Source organism: Oenanthe melanoleuca, chromosome 1, assembly GCF_029582105.1.
Source record: "Oenanthe melanoleuca isolate GR-GAL-2019-014 chromosome 1, OMel1.0, whole genome shotgun sequence".
NCBI lineage: Eukaryota > Metazoa > Chordata > Aves > Passeriformes > Muscicapidae > Oenanthe > Oenanthe melanoleuca.
The window spans coordinates 36,645,078-36,661,206 of NC_079333.1; the positions used below are offsets into that span (position 1 = coordinate 36,645,078).

The 16,129-nt window shown below is 42.6% G+C and overlaps 1 protein-coding gene across 1 annotated transcript in view; it reads left to right on the forward strand.

The window, feature by feature from the left end:
* HEPHL1 (hephaestin like 1) overlaps positions 1 to 14,963 on the forward strand; it is a 33,223-nt gene extending 18,260 nt beyond the window's left edge. The window contains exons 11-20 of the mRNA XM_056485499.1: positions 942 to 1,154; positions 3,193 to 3,406; positions 4,979 to 5,118; positions 6,151 to 6,291; positions 9,280 to 9,386; positions 9,875 to 10,097; positions 10,851 to 10,990; positions 11,585 to 11,744; positions 13,045 to 13,137; positions 13,216 to 14,963. Of these exons, the coding sequence (XP_056341474.1) occupies positions 942 to 1,154; positions 3,193 to 3,406; positions 4,979 to 5,118; positions 6,151 to 6,291; positions 9,280 to 9,386; positions 9,875 to 10,097; positions 10,851 to 10,990; positions 11,585 to 11,744; positions 13,045 to 13,137; positions 13,216 to 13,418 (1,634 nt within the window). The 3' untranslated portion in view covers positions 13,419 to 14,963. The remainder of the gene's footprint in view (positions 1 to 941; positions 1,155 to 3,192; positions 3,407 to 4,978; positions 5,119 to 6,150; positions 6,292 to 9,279; positions 9,387 to 9,874; positions 10,098 to 10,850; positions 10,991 to 11,584; positions 11,745 to 13,044; positions 13,138 to 13,215) is intronic.
* Positions 14,964 to 16,129: the final 1,166 nt, after the last annotated feature.

Genomic DNA, 16,129 nt, shown 5'->3' on the forward strand with positions numbered 1-16,129 from the left:
AGCATTGGTTTTGGATACAATACCTAGTTCTATAAAAAGGCACAATGCCAGACACAGGCATCAGCTGCAGAAGAAGCCCATGTTCCCTAGTGTTTCAAATTTCACTGCTGTGAAATTGGCTGTGCCTTGGCGCTGACTCATGCAGTAAAGTCTACCTGCTCTGCCATCTCCCATTTGGGCAGTGACCACCTCTGGAAGAGAAGACACAAAGACTAGGGAAATGGCCAAAAATATTTTACAGCATAATTTCTGGATGCAAGTATCTGGCTTCAGCATGGTAAACTCCAAGGTATCCATGGGATGACAGACTTGAGCAAATCACATAACTTATTTTTACTTTAGATATATATTGCGAGAGAACTCTGGGGCTTTCTGGCCCTATCTTATTCTTCTGCTATGAGATGGACTTCATACTGAAGTTTTGTTCTTTTATAGCATCTTTCACACACTGATCATAGAGAGGATTAGGGAGTTTAGCCTCATAACACCCTTGTTAAAGAAAGATATACATTTAGGAAGTAAAGCTGGAAATCAAAGGTCAAAATCACATAAAAAGGCTCCATCAGAACTGAACTTGTAACTCAGACTCTTTATGACCCTCTCCACTGGTTATACATTCTCCAGGCTGAAAGAAGGTACCAAATTTGTACACTTGGCTGGTGTATGGAAGGTATACTGAAAAGCTCAGAGGAGGAATGCTACATCATCACTGCAAAGGGCTGTTACAAGATTTTACAGACTAAACCCAGAGAGGCAGAAGTTCTGAGTTTATAGGAATAGCACTTAGATGTTAATTTTATGTCCCCCAATGCTACCCCTGATTCACAAAATGCCCCTTTAGTGACTTGCTGAGTCGTGAGTCTCTGGCCAGGTAGGTGATAGGAAGCTCTGTGCTTTTCTGTGGACCTGCTGCTAACCAGGATTTTTTCCTTCTCCTCCAGCTGTCAATGGTTACTTGTATGGCAATCTGCCAGGCCTGGCCATGTGCAAGAATGACAAAGTCTCCTGGCACCTCATTGGGCTGGGCAGCCACTACGACATGCACGGGGTTCATTTCCAAGGCAACACCATCGACTTGAGAGGGACGACAAGGGATGGGCTGGCCTTGTTTCCTCATTTATCAGGGACAGCACTAATGCAGCCAGACCGTGTGGGTAGGTTCACGAACTGATTTTGGTTGTGTGCCACTTGCAGATACCAGTCAGCCAAAATAACAGACAGTGAGATGCTCTGCCCTGCACAAGGAGGCTGAAAGCATTGACAGAGACTCTGGGGATCTGGCATAGCTGAGAATTCAGGCTGGATTACTTTTCTGGGAAGGTGTATAAATCAAATATATATATATATGTGCAACAAAGACCAGAGGCTTTAATGACCTGGGGATGGGGAGAGCAGCAAGCAGAGAGATAGCTAACAGGATACTCACAGAATCCTATAATTCTCCAGACATACTTTTTCAGAAAAGCTAATTCACTGCCATGTGGACAGGCAGCATCACTTAAGGTATTTTAGGATTTCAACAAAAGCTTTTCAATAATAGCCAGTCTTTAGGAGTTTCTTCAGAAGCTTATACATTAAAGGTACTTTTAAATCTCATGGGTAATCCAGTGATTCACACTTCAAACTAGGAGAGTATGAGTTGTTTGCTGGAGACACCGAATAATCTTCATAATATAGAGTACAACATTGCTTTGCTTTACATTGGTGCAATGCTGTTTAAATTAACAGAGTCATCAGGGCTGTACAAGGCTATGCCAAGGGCTACCCATGGCCAGGGCACCAGATAGAAATGTACATTGGAGTTGTGTATGTGCCAGATTAGACCTCTGTTGCAGATGCCTGTAAATGGGGAAGAGATAAGGAGATATTAAAAAATATTAAAATCTGCCCATCAACATGCCAAAATATGCTCTCACTACTGTCTTTGATCACCAGAGCTACCAAAAAAAGAGGCTCATGGTGGCTTAGCCTTTCATGGAGGGAATGCAAAGGGTCAGAAAGTTACAGTTTGCCTCAATTGTGCATATAGATAGATGGTCATAAGGAGGCATTCCTGTATAGAGGGTCTGTATGTGTATTGCAGAGCTCTTCATTAGCCTGATTACAGCATACAGACTGCAGGGGCTCAGTGAAGAGTCTCTTGCACTGAGGGCTGGTACAGTGGCTCCATGCTCAGGGACAAGGAACCAGCATCTCTCACACAACCCTTGTTTCTCCATGCCTTTACTGAGTTTTGCAATGAATGCTTCCTCCTACGTCTTCTTGTGTTCCTCATGGGCATGTCTGCAGCATGGTATTGCTGGCAAGCTTACTCCTGCTTCCAGACATCTAAGGGCTTCTCAGAGCTTCCCTGGCCAAGCTGATCTAACTCAAAGAGCTAGAAGTAATTTATGGTGATTTTTGAGCAAAGATAGAGCAGGCTAGTTTTTCCTATGGAGCAAAATAAGGTCCTGCACTTGGTTCACAATAAGGTGCTGGTCAGCAGTGGCTAACCATGATCCAGGGTGTGCCCAGGTGTTCAAGAAGGCCAGTGGCACCTGGCCTGGACCAGCAGTGGTGTGGCCAGCAGGAGCAGGGCAGGGATTGTCCCCCTGCACTGGGCACTGCTGAGGCCACAGCTCCAATCCTGTGCTAAGTTCTGGGCCCCTCACTGCAAGAAAGACATTGAGAGGCTGGAGAGTGTCCAGAGAAGGGACACAGAGCTGGGGAAGGCTCTGGAGCACAAATCCTGTGAGGAGTGGCTGAGGGAGTGTTTAGCCTGGGGAAAAGGAGTCTCAGAGGGAATGTTCTCAGTCTCTATAGCTGCCCGGGTGTTAGTCTCCTCTCCCAAATAGTAACAAGTGACAGGAAAAGAGGAAATAACCTCAGGTTGCATCAGAGAGTTTCAATTCATCGGAGCAGGCTGCTCAGGAAGTGGTGAAGTCACCATCCCTGGTTAAAATATTGTAGATATAGCATTTAGGGACATGGTTTAGTGGTAGACTTGGCAGTGCTGGGCTAATAATCTTGGAGGTCTTTTCCAGCCTAGAATATTCTATCATTCTATTTAAACCTTCCCTTGCTTGACTTTCCATACAGCATCATAGATGAGGATTGTCTGAGGACAGATCAGAGATGTACACAGGACCTAATTTGTGCAGCTGATTGTTAAGTTCTTTTAACTGCTTAAATGTCATGTGCTTTTCTTTGCAGGCACGTTCAAAGTGGTTTGCAGGACTTTTGATCACTTTGTTGGTGGGATGAAACATCTCTACGAGGTCAGCAGCTGCCACAACACCACCCAAGCCCAGCAGCAGCACGGGGCCATGAGGATCTACTACATTGCTGCAGAGGAAATTGAGTGGGACTATGCCTCAAATAAGAGCTCAGCACCAAAGATTTATAACATCAGCAGCTATGAGGAAAGGTACCCAACCCAAAAAAACACTTGTGTGCACACGACACACTTATAGTGGAGGGGAAACTTTGAAGCACCATTTCATGATGCCAGCCTTGTATTTTTTAGGAGGACTCTTTGCCAAACATATCATGAAAAAATGTATTTATGAAGTCACAGCCCTTCAGACTAGACTAGTTCACAGGGACCAGTGTTAAATGCTTTCATTTCAGAGTGTCTTGTAATGCTGCTGAATTCAAGAAGGCTTCCAAGTTTGTGTTCCAGCCCTGGCACAAGCTTACAATGATGTACCCCAACCCCCTCCTCTCCCTTACTCTCCCCAGCCCTGCCATCCCAGAGTTCTGGTTTTCATAGAGGCACCTGTTCCAGATGTGAGCTCCTGTAGGCAATGCAGGTGCATGAAGGGGGTGCTGAGCCTGCTTTCCTGCAGCATGGTAGCCCCTAGATCCCCTGAAAAGATCAGAACAAAAATAACTCTGCAAGTGAATCACTGTACTGTGTTAAGGAATAAAAAACTTCTGAAAAAAATACACATTCCAGATCATATTGCATAGACTGCTCTCTGAGGACACTTTGCTGAAAGCAAAAAGGAACACATGTCAAAAATAAACCTTAGAAAAGCATCTGGGAAGCTGCTCCTTGTACAGAGGAAGAGGAGATTATAAAAAATACACCTGAAGAGTCACAGATGTTGATGTGAGTTTAAAGAAAACATAAACTCCAGTACTGTCAAATGCTGCTGTTGCACACATAGCTCACTACACAGTAAGCAGTATCCCTGGGGCAGTTCTTTGGTTTTATTTAGTATGTTGTGAGCCAACCTTGCAACTCCCCTGCCAGGGGCACCTTGGAGATGGGCTGCCAGGAGCCAGCTGCTCCCAGAATAGGGTGAGCTCTCAGCTGCACAGCAGGTTGTGAGTGTCCTCTGCTGGCAAGTCAGCCCTCTGGGATCCCATGGGAGCAGCAACAAACTGAGGGTAAGCCTGGAAAGCATCCTCTTCCAGGTGCAGAACAGAAAATACCATGCTGGGAAAGCATCTAACCTGTTTTATCATCATGCTGGGAAAGCATCCTACCTGTGCAGCACATAGCAGCAAGAGGGAAGGGTAAAGCAGCTCCCTCTTATCTCAGATGATGGCATTTGTTTTCGAAGGTCAAGCTTTGTTTATCATCTCCCCGTGCTGACTAATAGCCAGGATAGCAATAGTAGCCATCATGATAAGAGCATTCAGGTCTCCAAGGACAGGCAATATCTTTCATTGGAGTGAAGGATGCAGCTGGAGAGGGCAGCTGAAACCACTCCCATCTCCTACTTTACCTCTGTTCTGACAGCTCTGGTGAAGGTTTTGTGTTCCCAAAATTCTTGGAGAGTGCAACTTATTATCAGCTTTACCTGTTTGAAGAGGGTGTGCATTCAGTGAGGATTATCACTCTTGCTGTTTAAAACCTCCTGCATCTCTCAGGGCCTTCACATCCATCAACACATTTTCAATTATCATTGAATCTATTGTGACTAACACAACAGCTACTGGCTTTCAGATATGTGTGCTTTAGTGCTTTTATTGTCTTTTTATTTTGCAGCTATGGGCATGTTTTTCTGAGCCAAGCAGAGGACCAGATTGGTTCAAAATACAAGAAGGTGGTTTACAGGGAGTACACAAGTGGCAACTTCACACAGCACAAAGTGAGGACAGAAGAGGAGGAACACTTGGAAATCCTGGGCAAGTAGCTCTCATGTCTCACAGACCAAGCCTGTGGTCAGCAAGAGGATTGCTTTCCAAAAACTAAGATGTTTTCTAGCTTTGTAAAGATGAAAAATAAGGAACACTGATGCCTATTCCAGGCATCAGTGTTTTTTTACATGCTATTTACGTAATTGCTGAGTGTAAAGACCCTTTCCAAATTAAAGAATTTAATCTTGAACATGAATAAGGAATATCCTTCGGAGTGCTATAATGGCAATTCCAGGATTCACCTTAGCTTCAGAGCTTGTAACATGAGGGAGACTCTTGTAAACAGATTGAGACAATATTAAGGAGATGGATTTGTGTTTGCAGTTGGGCAAGACAGAATTTTACCCATTATTAAATGTTTTTATGGGATGAAAAGTGGGCAACAACTGGTCATAAAACAGTCATAGAATCATAGAATATTTTGAATTGGAAGATCATTGAAGTCCAGCTCCTGGCCCTGTACAAGATCACTCCATGTTCCTGAGAGCAAACACTTCCTGAACTCTGTCAGACTTGGGGCTGTGACCACTTCCCTGGGGCACCTGTTCCACTGCACAGCCACCCTCCGAGTGAAGAACCTTTTCCTTATATTGAAATTAAGCCTCCCTGTTCCCTTGGGATAACCTTCTCTAGGAATATATTTACTATTTCCTTTTTTTGAAGAACAAGAGCTAAAAAAAAAAAATAAATTAAAAAAAAAAAAAAAGTGGCAATTGCCAGCTTAAGAAATAAAATTTTGAAAGATTCAAAACCCATCCTCAGGAATTTTCCTTAAAAGCCAGCTGTCCAAAGGCCTGTTTTTAGAGAGAAATATTCTCTTCATTGACTGAAAAGGGACTACTTATACATATGGAGCTTTTAATCAGCTGAGATAAACCAATTTTGATGGCTTTCCTGGAAGAATAGAAAAGCCCAAGGGTTTTGATAGAGACTTTGGCTCCACTCCTAGGCCAAGCTATAGAGAGTGTGTTGAATTCAGAAAAGCAGCATTAATCACTGGCACCTTCTATCTGCATTTAGGGCCATTACTCCATGCCGAGGTCGGTGACTCTGTACTCATTGTCTTTAAGAACAAAGCCAGCAGGCCTTACTCAATAAGTGCACATGGTATAGAAGAAGTGGGTTGTGAAGAACAGCCTGAGACACCAATTACCCTCCCTGGTAAGGATCCCTTTTGTTTTATTTCCCCCTTCTTTTCTCTGAGCTACAGAGGCTGTATATGAAAGCATTTTAGCACATAATGATAATCCCTCTTTCAAACTCGCCCATATCTGTATGTTCTCCCAGGCACAATATGCTCAACACTTACTCAGCTACAGTTCTGAGTTGCTGTACATGTAGGTTCTTGACCAAGTGACATGTCTGGGCAGAGAATGAGCCTTCATTCCTATCAGGGTAGAAACAGGAAGGTAATATCACTGGACAACTTCCAAAAGAGAGAGAAGAAGGCCCATAATCATGGCAAGAGAAATGTGAACCAGTGCTGCATTTGTCTCCACACTGACACTCTAACAATGTTTTTAAAACTTTCAAATTCAGAGATAAGAATTGCAGATGTTAATATTAACTCTGCCTCTTTCAAGCTACACAGAATTGGCATTTGCATTCAGAGTCATGCATAAAATGCAAAATGTAGCTGCCATGTGAATTAACAATCTTTGGAAAAGTGTACCAAATATGCCTCAGTTTCTTGTGAGGAAAACAGTGGAAAATAGCTTTTCATATAGAAAAATTCTAGTTAAACTTTTTGCACTTCAATTTTTTTATTGGGTTTATGTTCTAGTAGGAAGTCACACCCAGGTATTGTAGTCAATCCAAAATGTACACACCTTTGTTTTTCCAACACCCATGCAATTTTTTTCATGGTATTTGTGAACTAAATGTGTGTGAAGCTAAATGAAAAAAAAATTTCATGTAATAAAGCTCTTTGCAAGCTGAAATTTCTTTCCTGTGAGCAGCTGTGTTGGTGCAGTACAAAACCACAGAAACCCAAGTCCAAATATGAGCCAACATCTGCCTTGCTGGAGTTTGATGAATGCATACCTGAGGTGTAATACATGGCGGAGGGGAAAAAAGAGGAACTGATTTATATACAATTCTCTTGTTTTGTAATTTGCTCTGTGATGCTGTTGATGCAGTTAGGGGTGTAACAGGACTATTACTGCCATGTCTCCTGTGTCCACATGGGAGCAGGCTTGGGATGAGTTAGATGAGGGAAGGTGTTTGTGTTTGAGAGTAAGCCAAAAGCGTCCTTCAGGATCTAAGGACTGACTTTTCCTTAGGAGTTTGGAAAGAGCAGTTAACACAGAAATGAAATCCCTGAAAATAGGAAAAATTTTGGACACCTCAGTCCCCACTACCATCACCTAGAAATCCTCACTGTCAGTCTTCCTAGCTAGGATGGACTGCTCACCCCAAACTGGCCAAAGACTGTCTAATTCTACTAAATCAGTCATCAGACAGATTTGCATTCTGACAAACTGCACTCCTAAGAGCACTGCCAGCTCCTAAAGAAACTGTGGAGGGCATGGTAAATAGATGCAGAGAGCAGCAGGCTATGCTACACTAGCTCTCATTTACCACAGCTTTGTTCTCTCCCTGTCCATTTTTCCATTTGCTCAGAGGAAAAAAGGGGAAAAACATAATTTTCCTCATGTTTATTGCTCTTTTCAGGGATTATTCCTTATTTGCACTTCAAAGATAGGTCTTCAATGCCTTCTGAAGTGTGTCAGCTTTTAAGTAGGGTGGAGAATTTTTTCCATCTCCAGCCCCCAAACATCCTGAGATGAGGAGGAAAAAGCAAGGAAGGGGTGGAGGACCATGACCAGCCTCCCTTCTCAGATCATGCTCTCTAAAGAGAGGTGATGACCTGTAGGTTACATACAGGTGGATGGCAAACAGTTCCCTGGCCTATGTCTCCATGACATGGTGCTTATCCTGTAAGAGTAAATTATATTGCAATACTTACATGAGACTCATTTCATATTGTATGAGAGTTGAGAGTCACTTTCTTGTTTTTGTAGTTACTCCTGTACAATAAAACCCATTGTTGCATGAAGCATGAACAGTGTGGTGGCTCAGTGACACAAAACTAGGCTCAGTCACTTCCCAACCCTTTAAGCTTGAGAACTCTCCTTGCCTAAATGTCCACAGCTATTGACAGCTGTACTAAAACCATGGTTCTGTGATTTCCTGGTTTTCACCTGACTCACAGCACATCCCACGATGCTCTTGGCTATGGTCACCCTGAAAGACTTTTGGGACAGAGATTGCCTGGTTCAACATTTCTCCACCACTTAAAAGGGCAAGGTGTAGACCACATCTTGGTTTCCTATCCTTTACTGCAGTACCAGCAGAAAAAAAAAAAAAAAAAAAAAAAAAAAAAAAAAAAAAGCAGGGAAACATAGCATAGGCAGTTCATCTGAGCACAGATGTTTCTGTTCAGTGTAGAAAAATGATCCTCACTCAAATAGATAATTTCCTCACCCATTTGTTACAGTTTTTTAAAATCAGAGATCAGGGAATTTCTGCTCAGGGAGGATGTGGCAGAGATGGTGATATTTGGGAAGGGCTAGAGATTCTCTGGTAATTGCTGTGGAGCAGGGGCTTATCTAGAAGAGGAAAGAACCCCCCCTGCTGCTCCCAGACAGCAGGTTGGTACATATTCAGCTCTCCTATCTGGGCCCTCAGCTGACATACTTCTGCAGCACCCTCTGCAAAATCCCAGTGGCAGCTGCCACTTCTTTTTGCCCTTTTCAGCTGAAAGGTCCAAGAAACATTTTCTGGGCTTGGCTTCCAATGCCTTGACTGACCTTAAGCATCAGCAGCCAAGATCACTGAATTACTACAAGTTTTGCAAAGGGGAAAGATGAAGAGTCCTGTCTGTAAACTTCCTTCTGTGGGATGCCACTTTTGTCAGTATCATTTGCAGATCTTCTCCAGAGCAATCTTCCTTCATTTACACCACTAGAACCTCCCTGACTTCCTGGAAGGTAGAAATCATATCCCTGTCCCATTGCTACATGTTTCCACAGCTAGTTTTGATGCAGAAAATTTTTTGATGAGGAAGGTAGGAGGTCTGAGTTAGATACTATTCAAAGCCTCTAACACTTAGCTACTCAAGGTAAAACTGTTCTTTCTCTGTTTCAGGGGAAATAAACACCTACAGGTGGAATGTCCCAGAACGATCCGGTCCTGGAAAAACAGATCCGAATTGTATCACTTGGGTTTATTATTCAACAGCAAATTTTGTCAAGGTAACCCAGAAATGGCCATGAAAGCTTGCATTGCTTTGGCTAACATGTCATGGCTTGTGTAATGTTTCTGAAAGGATCCTGCTTCTCAGCTGAGAGAGGACCACAGGCTGGAGAAACCATTTACAGAGCTAGATGCTTTGTCCTCTTTACTAACAGTTGCACATGCCTGGGTAATTTAATCTACAGAAATCCCAAGGCATGCACCACAGTAATGTGACTTCCTCCTTAAAGAACAGTTGAAGGGATTTGGGGTAAAGACAAAACATTACACAAAATCACAGAATCACAGAATGAGTAAGGTTGAAAGGGGCCATTTGAGCTCATTGCTTTGGTATATTACCAGAGAGGCAAACAGAGAAAGAAATTTTTAATCAGACTGTTTTTTTCTTGTCTGCTAGGAGAAAGCAATTTAATCTTCAGTTAATCTGTATTTATTTCATAACCGGATGAACTGAAAATCTGTAATGCATATATTTATTTTATTTCAGGACACATACAGTGGTCTGATTGGGCCTCTTGTAGTATGCAGAAAAGGAACTTTAGATGAAAGAGGTCTAAGGAAAGACATCGATCGTGAATTTACTCTTCTGTTTATGGTGTTCGATGAAAATCAGTCCTGGTATTTGAAAGACAATATTGAAACATACCTTCACAAGAATCCTGATGATTTTAATTCCACTGAGAACTTTGAAGAAGGCAACAGCAAGCATGGTATGTAGGACTCGGCAGCAGCAGCCAAGAGGAAAGAGGTTTATTTTTCACAGCCCTTTTAGTAAGACATTTGACTTAGCCTGCAGTTACCCAGCCACGTGACAACTTCATAAACTGCAGTGCTGGATACAAAAAGATTTCACCAGGCCAAGCCAAGACATTTTTCTAACAAGATAGTTTACAAGATAGTCTATTGGGAAGAGGGTGCCCTGCCAGAATTCCCTTGTCATTTGGGAGCCATGCTCCTCCAAGGATTGTTGTTTTAGGAGCATAAGGATGATATTTTAAAACTGTGGCTGTATTTGCAGCTAGTTCAGGAGCCAGGCAGAATAGACTGGATGGTGACAAAGCAAACTGCAACTGGGGGCAAAGCAAACTCTTCTTTCTACAGCTGGTACCCATTTTAGGCAACAATTTTGTTCCCTCTTTTTCCATGTGGCTTCTCAGCATAAATCTAGTTTGTTCAGGAGTTCAATCTCAACCAGTAAAAAAACAGTTTGATGCTCTTTAAGACAGAAAAATATTTGCAGATGTATACTTACACAGTTTGGAAACTGAAACAAAAGCATGACTGTGTCCCTGCAGTGGCAGTGGTCACTATGGACAGCACTTGTCTTGACCACACATGCCTGTCCCCGCTCTGCCTGAGCACTCCTTCTCCCCTGGAAATGCAAAGGCTGCCTGAAGCAGAGGTTATAATCACCCACCCCATGGCTAGTTATTAATCATTCCTGTTTTCTGACATTCTTCCAGCAATCAATGGGAAGATTTACAACAATCTCTTGGGTCTAACGATGAACGAAGGTGATAGGACAAACTGGTACTTGATAGGAATGGGCAATGAAGTGGATATCCACACAGTTCACTTCCATGCACAGACCTTCATCTTCAAGGTTGGTAAAATAAATCAAAGTAAAACTTTTATAGTTGGTGGGAAATTTATAAGAACAACAAACAAAAAAAAAAACATCCATATTTCCAGCCTGGTTTTGTCACTTAGGCACAAAGCCCTGAGGTGATGCTGAGGTTGCTGAGAGTTTTGCATTTGAAGGACATGCAAAATGAATGAGATCCTTGCAAAGCTTCTATTACTCTAGCAGAGGACATGCTTGGGTGGGTTAAAATATGTGATTATCCACAGATGTAAGGGAAGATGCAGGGAGGAAATTAGAGTTATGGAGGGTTAGAGTATAGTTTTATGCTGTGACAGTTTGCCACTGTCAGAACTACCTGAAAAATCCATCTTTCAAAGAAACATCTTTGCTCAGCCAACAGTTGGAGTCATCAGGAGAGGTCTGCTGCTGTTATATAATAGATGAAATGAGAGGTGTCCACAGATCTCAGTTTCTCTGGATGATGCTCACCAGAAATGTACAAGAAGCATTTGATCTACCTTAAGGAGCTGGAAGTCTAACTGGAATATTTCAGTGCCCGTGGGGGAGTATTTGAGGCACGACTCTCACAATTCTGGTTTTGCTTTGCCACAGACAGATAAGGACCACAGAGGAGATGTATATGACCTTTTCCCTGGGACTTTCCAGACAGTTGAACTCGTAGCAGAGAACCCTGGAACGTGGCTTCTGCACTGTCACGTGGCCGATCACATCCACGCTGGCATGGAGACAACCTACACCATCAATAAATCAGGTGCACTATCAGAAATGTCCTGGCACTCAGAGATGGTATTGCAGCACAATTGGATGGAAGGCAGGGATGCAAGGAAAAGAGCTCACCTGGGAAGCACCTGCACTGCCATGGCCAGTTAGCAGTGACAAGAGACAGGTCAAACACCCCTAATGACATGGCAAAGACAGCAATCTTTGGTGCACTTTGCTGCAACTTGAAAGCAGTTGGTGCTTCACAAGTGCCCTTCTGAGACAGTGGCAGCCTAGGGACCATTTGCCATTTAAAGGTGGTGCAGAGAACATCTGCAAAGCTGTTTTTCAGCCTTTTTGACACACTGTGAGGGAGGCCCTACAGTCTGGCATGGTGCTGGTTCCTTCCTGTGACCCCTAATGATTTGCAGAGCTGTTTGGGCTCCTCGCTGCACAGGCAGACACCAGCTGGGATAAAAGGAGCTCCAGAAAATGGCTGTTCACCTTGTCCAAGAAATAGGTGATCTCTTGGCTAAGAAAAGCTGGCAAACTTTTTGAGGGGTGCCTGTCTCTTCCAAGGCATGTGAGTGAAGCCAAAAGTGTTTTGTGAACCTCTCCACAGCACATCACTTCACTAAACATCTGGATCCAGCATCTCCCACCTAGGTCCCCACTGTGCTGGCTACACTCCTCTTCAAGAGTTGAACCAGTGCCAGTAGACACACCTCATACCTATAACCCTGTAGCAGCACGATGACAAGTGTAGATGACAAATGTAGCCAAAATACTCCTTCCTTGGATATGAGGAGTTTATTTGATTCCACCTATTCATGTGGGCTGTGAGATTTCAAATGGACAAGCAAATGTAGAATCATGGAATCATGGAATGGTTTGGGTTGGAAGGGACCTTAAAGATCATCCAGTTCCAACCCCTCTGCCATGGGCAGGGACACCTTCCAATAAACCAAATTGTTCAAGGCCCTATCCAGCCTGGCCTTGAACACAGCCAGGGATGGGGCATCCACACCTTCTCTGGGCAACCTGTGCCAGTGCCTCACCACCCTAATCATAGAAAATGTATTCCTTATAGCCCATCTAAATCTACCCTCTTTCAGTTTAAAAGTTACTCAGTGTCCCATCACTACAGTAAGTAGTGGAGTAACAGAGATACCTCCAGAGAAGGGGAATGCTGCCCATGGAGCTGCCCAGAAGAACAGCTGTGATGATCTAATCACGATTTGTGTTCAGATCAACAAGGTAGAAATAATGAAATAAAGTCAACTCTACTTTTTCAAATAAGAAAAATTATTTATTAAGGCTTTCAACATAACTATGCTTTTTTTCTCTCTGAGAAGAGAGAAGAGAGTGGGAAGTTCCTTCAGAAGGAGGACACACAACTGAAGCATACAATACAACTACTTCAACAAATGGAACCACTACAAAGGGTAAGGAATTTTTAAAATGCCATTTAAAACTCTTCAGATTCATGTGCAGATTTCTCATTAACAACTCTCTTTTAGCAGATGATGACAACAGAGTAGGCAATTTTTTCGGCAAAACTTTGAGTCCTGGAGAAGCCAGCCTGATACTCGCAGCATTTTTTTGCATCGGACTTGTTCTACTGTCAACAGCATTAATCTTCTTCTGCTTCATCACCCACCAAGGAAATAGAATCCATTACACAGCTCTGCATGACAAAAGTGCATTTCTGGCAGATTCCCTGTAAATCCCCACTTTTAATATCGTTCACAGGGACTCACTGGATTTCACGACATAGAACCATAAAACCATAAAGGTTGGAAAATACCTCTAAGATCATTGAGTCCAACCATTAACCTAATATTTGCAGACCACATGCTGCTAATAAAACTGGAGCAGGGCATATGCTGACAGTCCTACCCCATGGCCAGTGCTCACAAGAGTGAACATGAGCTGTAGGGCTCAGCTCCAAGAGCCATGTGCCACCCATCACCATTTCCACTCCTCTGGAGCTCAGATGAGCTCTGTCCAAGATCCAATCCAGCACACCTCTTGGCATCCATAGGCTTTTCACAGGAATAAGGAGCAGGCAGAATGGCATCCATGTGATCTGTGCAGAAACACGGGGCTCACACTAGGAAATAAACACCACCAGGGACTGGCTTAAGTTGTCAGCTTCTGAAGGAGCAGGTGCTAATCTCAGTGTCCCTGCAGTTTCCCAAAGTTTGGCTCAATGAATTCACCACCAGTCAAGTGATTGTCCCTTTTTATTTTTCCTGTTAAATGAGGAATCTCTGCACTACAGACAGATTTCTGAAAACCTACAAATAAATTTTAGCACCTGACAGGTTCAGCAGTGCCCGTGCTGTTAGTTTCTAACAGCTTTTTCCATCTCTAAAAAATCTAGCCCTGAACAACCTCCAAGAGATTAATTGACTTTGTAAATGCTGCTTTTTACGTCCTGATTCTGTATTTCTTCTTTGCACTGAGCAACACCTCTCTCCCTATCTGTAATGAAGGCATCAGGAAGATGATCTCTGTGCTCTGCGAGGCAGACAGACAGAATCAGGACATGTTTAGTGATACTTGAATGTTTATAGCTCATTTTTTTGTTAGGCTGTGTTCTTTCTTGCCTGCTCATACCTGCTATAGCTCTTGAAGAGGAATTCCAGAACAAACACCTTTGTAAAACTGTTTACACAAATTTGATTTTGAATGTAAATTCAAGTTGCTGTTTTGGTTTTTTTAAATTTTTTTTCCCACTTCTGTACTTTAAATTATGTTCAAAGGTAGGAAATTTCACTGTGCAACAGTCTTACTGTATCTTAAATGTGTCCTGCATTGATGTCCAGTCAAACAATATGTTGAAGGTTCTTAAATGTTTCTCAGTAATTTCTTTGTTTTCCTCAATCATTTGAAAACACACAAATGAAGTAGAAATGCAGGGCTGAGCCTTTATAGAATCTACATCACATCAACAAACAAAATTTACTTATCAAAATCTCCCATTTCAGCTGCCAAAAACAGATACTCTAAACCCTTTCATCTTCCTGTCCTGTAAACATTGAAATTGGGGTCTCTTGTTCTGTGCAAAAATACTGTCTGTGCAGAACTTTTGTTCTCTGTGTACATACAAAATTAAAGCCTTTCACTTAAAATGCATTGTTAAGAAAGGGAATTATTTGGTACTTCACTTCTAGGGTAGCTAATGTGCCTGATGTTTTAGAAACAGAGTAGTAAGTATCTTTTGACTGTAGAAGCTAGTTTGCCAAAGTGATTACACTGATAATAAAAAAAAATCCAGCTATTTGTATGAACCTTCTGGCACAGTTCATTTCCTCTGTCCTGCTCCTCATCTGGATAGCAGCTGTGAAACCAGAGTGAAGGCTCCAAAGAGCCCCAGGACATCACTGCTGCCACAGCCTGCCACAGGGATCATGAAACATCACAAAAAGTGTGAAGCAACGGGTTCACCATTGCCTGCCTGGTGCAGGCAGCACTGAGACACCCGTGTTGAAGGACATCTGTGTTGGGCTGAAGCACCAGCAGGGACAGAGTTAAGCAACAAAATGAACAGAGATCAAGTCACCAAGGCAGGAATGCTCTCCATGGAGTGCTACAGGCTCTCAAGTATGAAAAGTCTGCATTATAAACTAGTAGCATTTGGGAACTGTCCTAAATCCAAAAGCTTGAAGGTGACAAACCCAAGGTCAACCTCTAAAACCTATCCAGAGGACTAAACAGCTCTGTCAGCCACAAAACAGGAGCTGGCTGAAACTGTTCTAAAAACAAAACCAGATAAGTGTCCAAAGGAACGGAAGAGAACATGGAAGAATTTATACTTTTCCCCCCTCCCCAAAGAAAATTATGCCTTAGGAAGGTCTTTGTAGGACTCAGTGCATAGGTAAGAAATGTGGATGAATATAAGCTGTTTACATTTCCATAAGATCTTTGAGAAGGTCTTCAGCTAAAGCTTTTTAAGAAAATTAGATCACCATGGGATTAGGAGTCCATAGAAGTTAAATAACTGGTTAAAAGACAGTGAAAAGTGATCAGATTTCATGTTGAAAGTCACTCATGGGGCTACATGGCTTGTAGGTCATGCTTGTCCTTTCTCTTCACTATTTTATCTAGGTGCTGTGAAAAAGAGTGGACAAGTTGAGTGACAATCTTAATCACATGTAGCATGTAAATCAGTGAAAAAAAAAAAGACAAAATTTATTACTGACACATTTACAGTACTACATGTGGAAAAAAGCAATCCTAATTTTATGTTAGGTTATCATACTGTCTAAGCATCTCTGAAATGGGTGGGATCTTATTTTAATAATGACAGCATTAGCTCCAGTGTTGTTAAGTGGGCAGAAAGGCAATTACATACTATGAATCAGTACAAATTAAGAACAGAGCAAAACAGAAAACCACTTTGTCCCATGTCACAAATGTCTGGGGCACCTG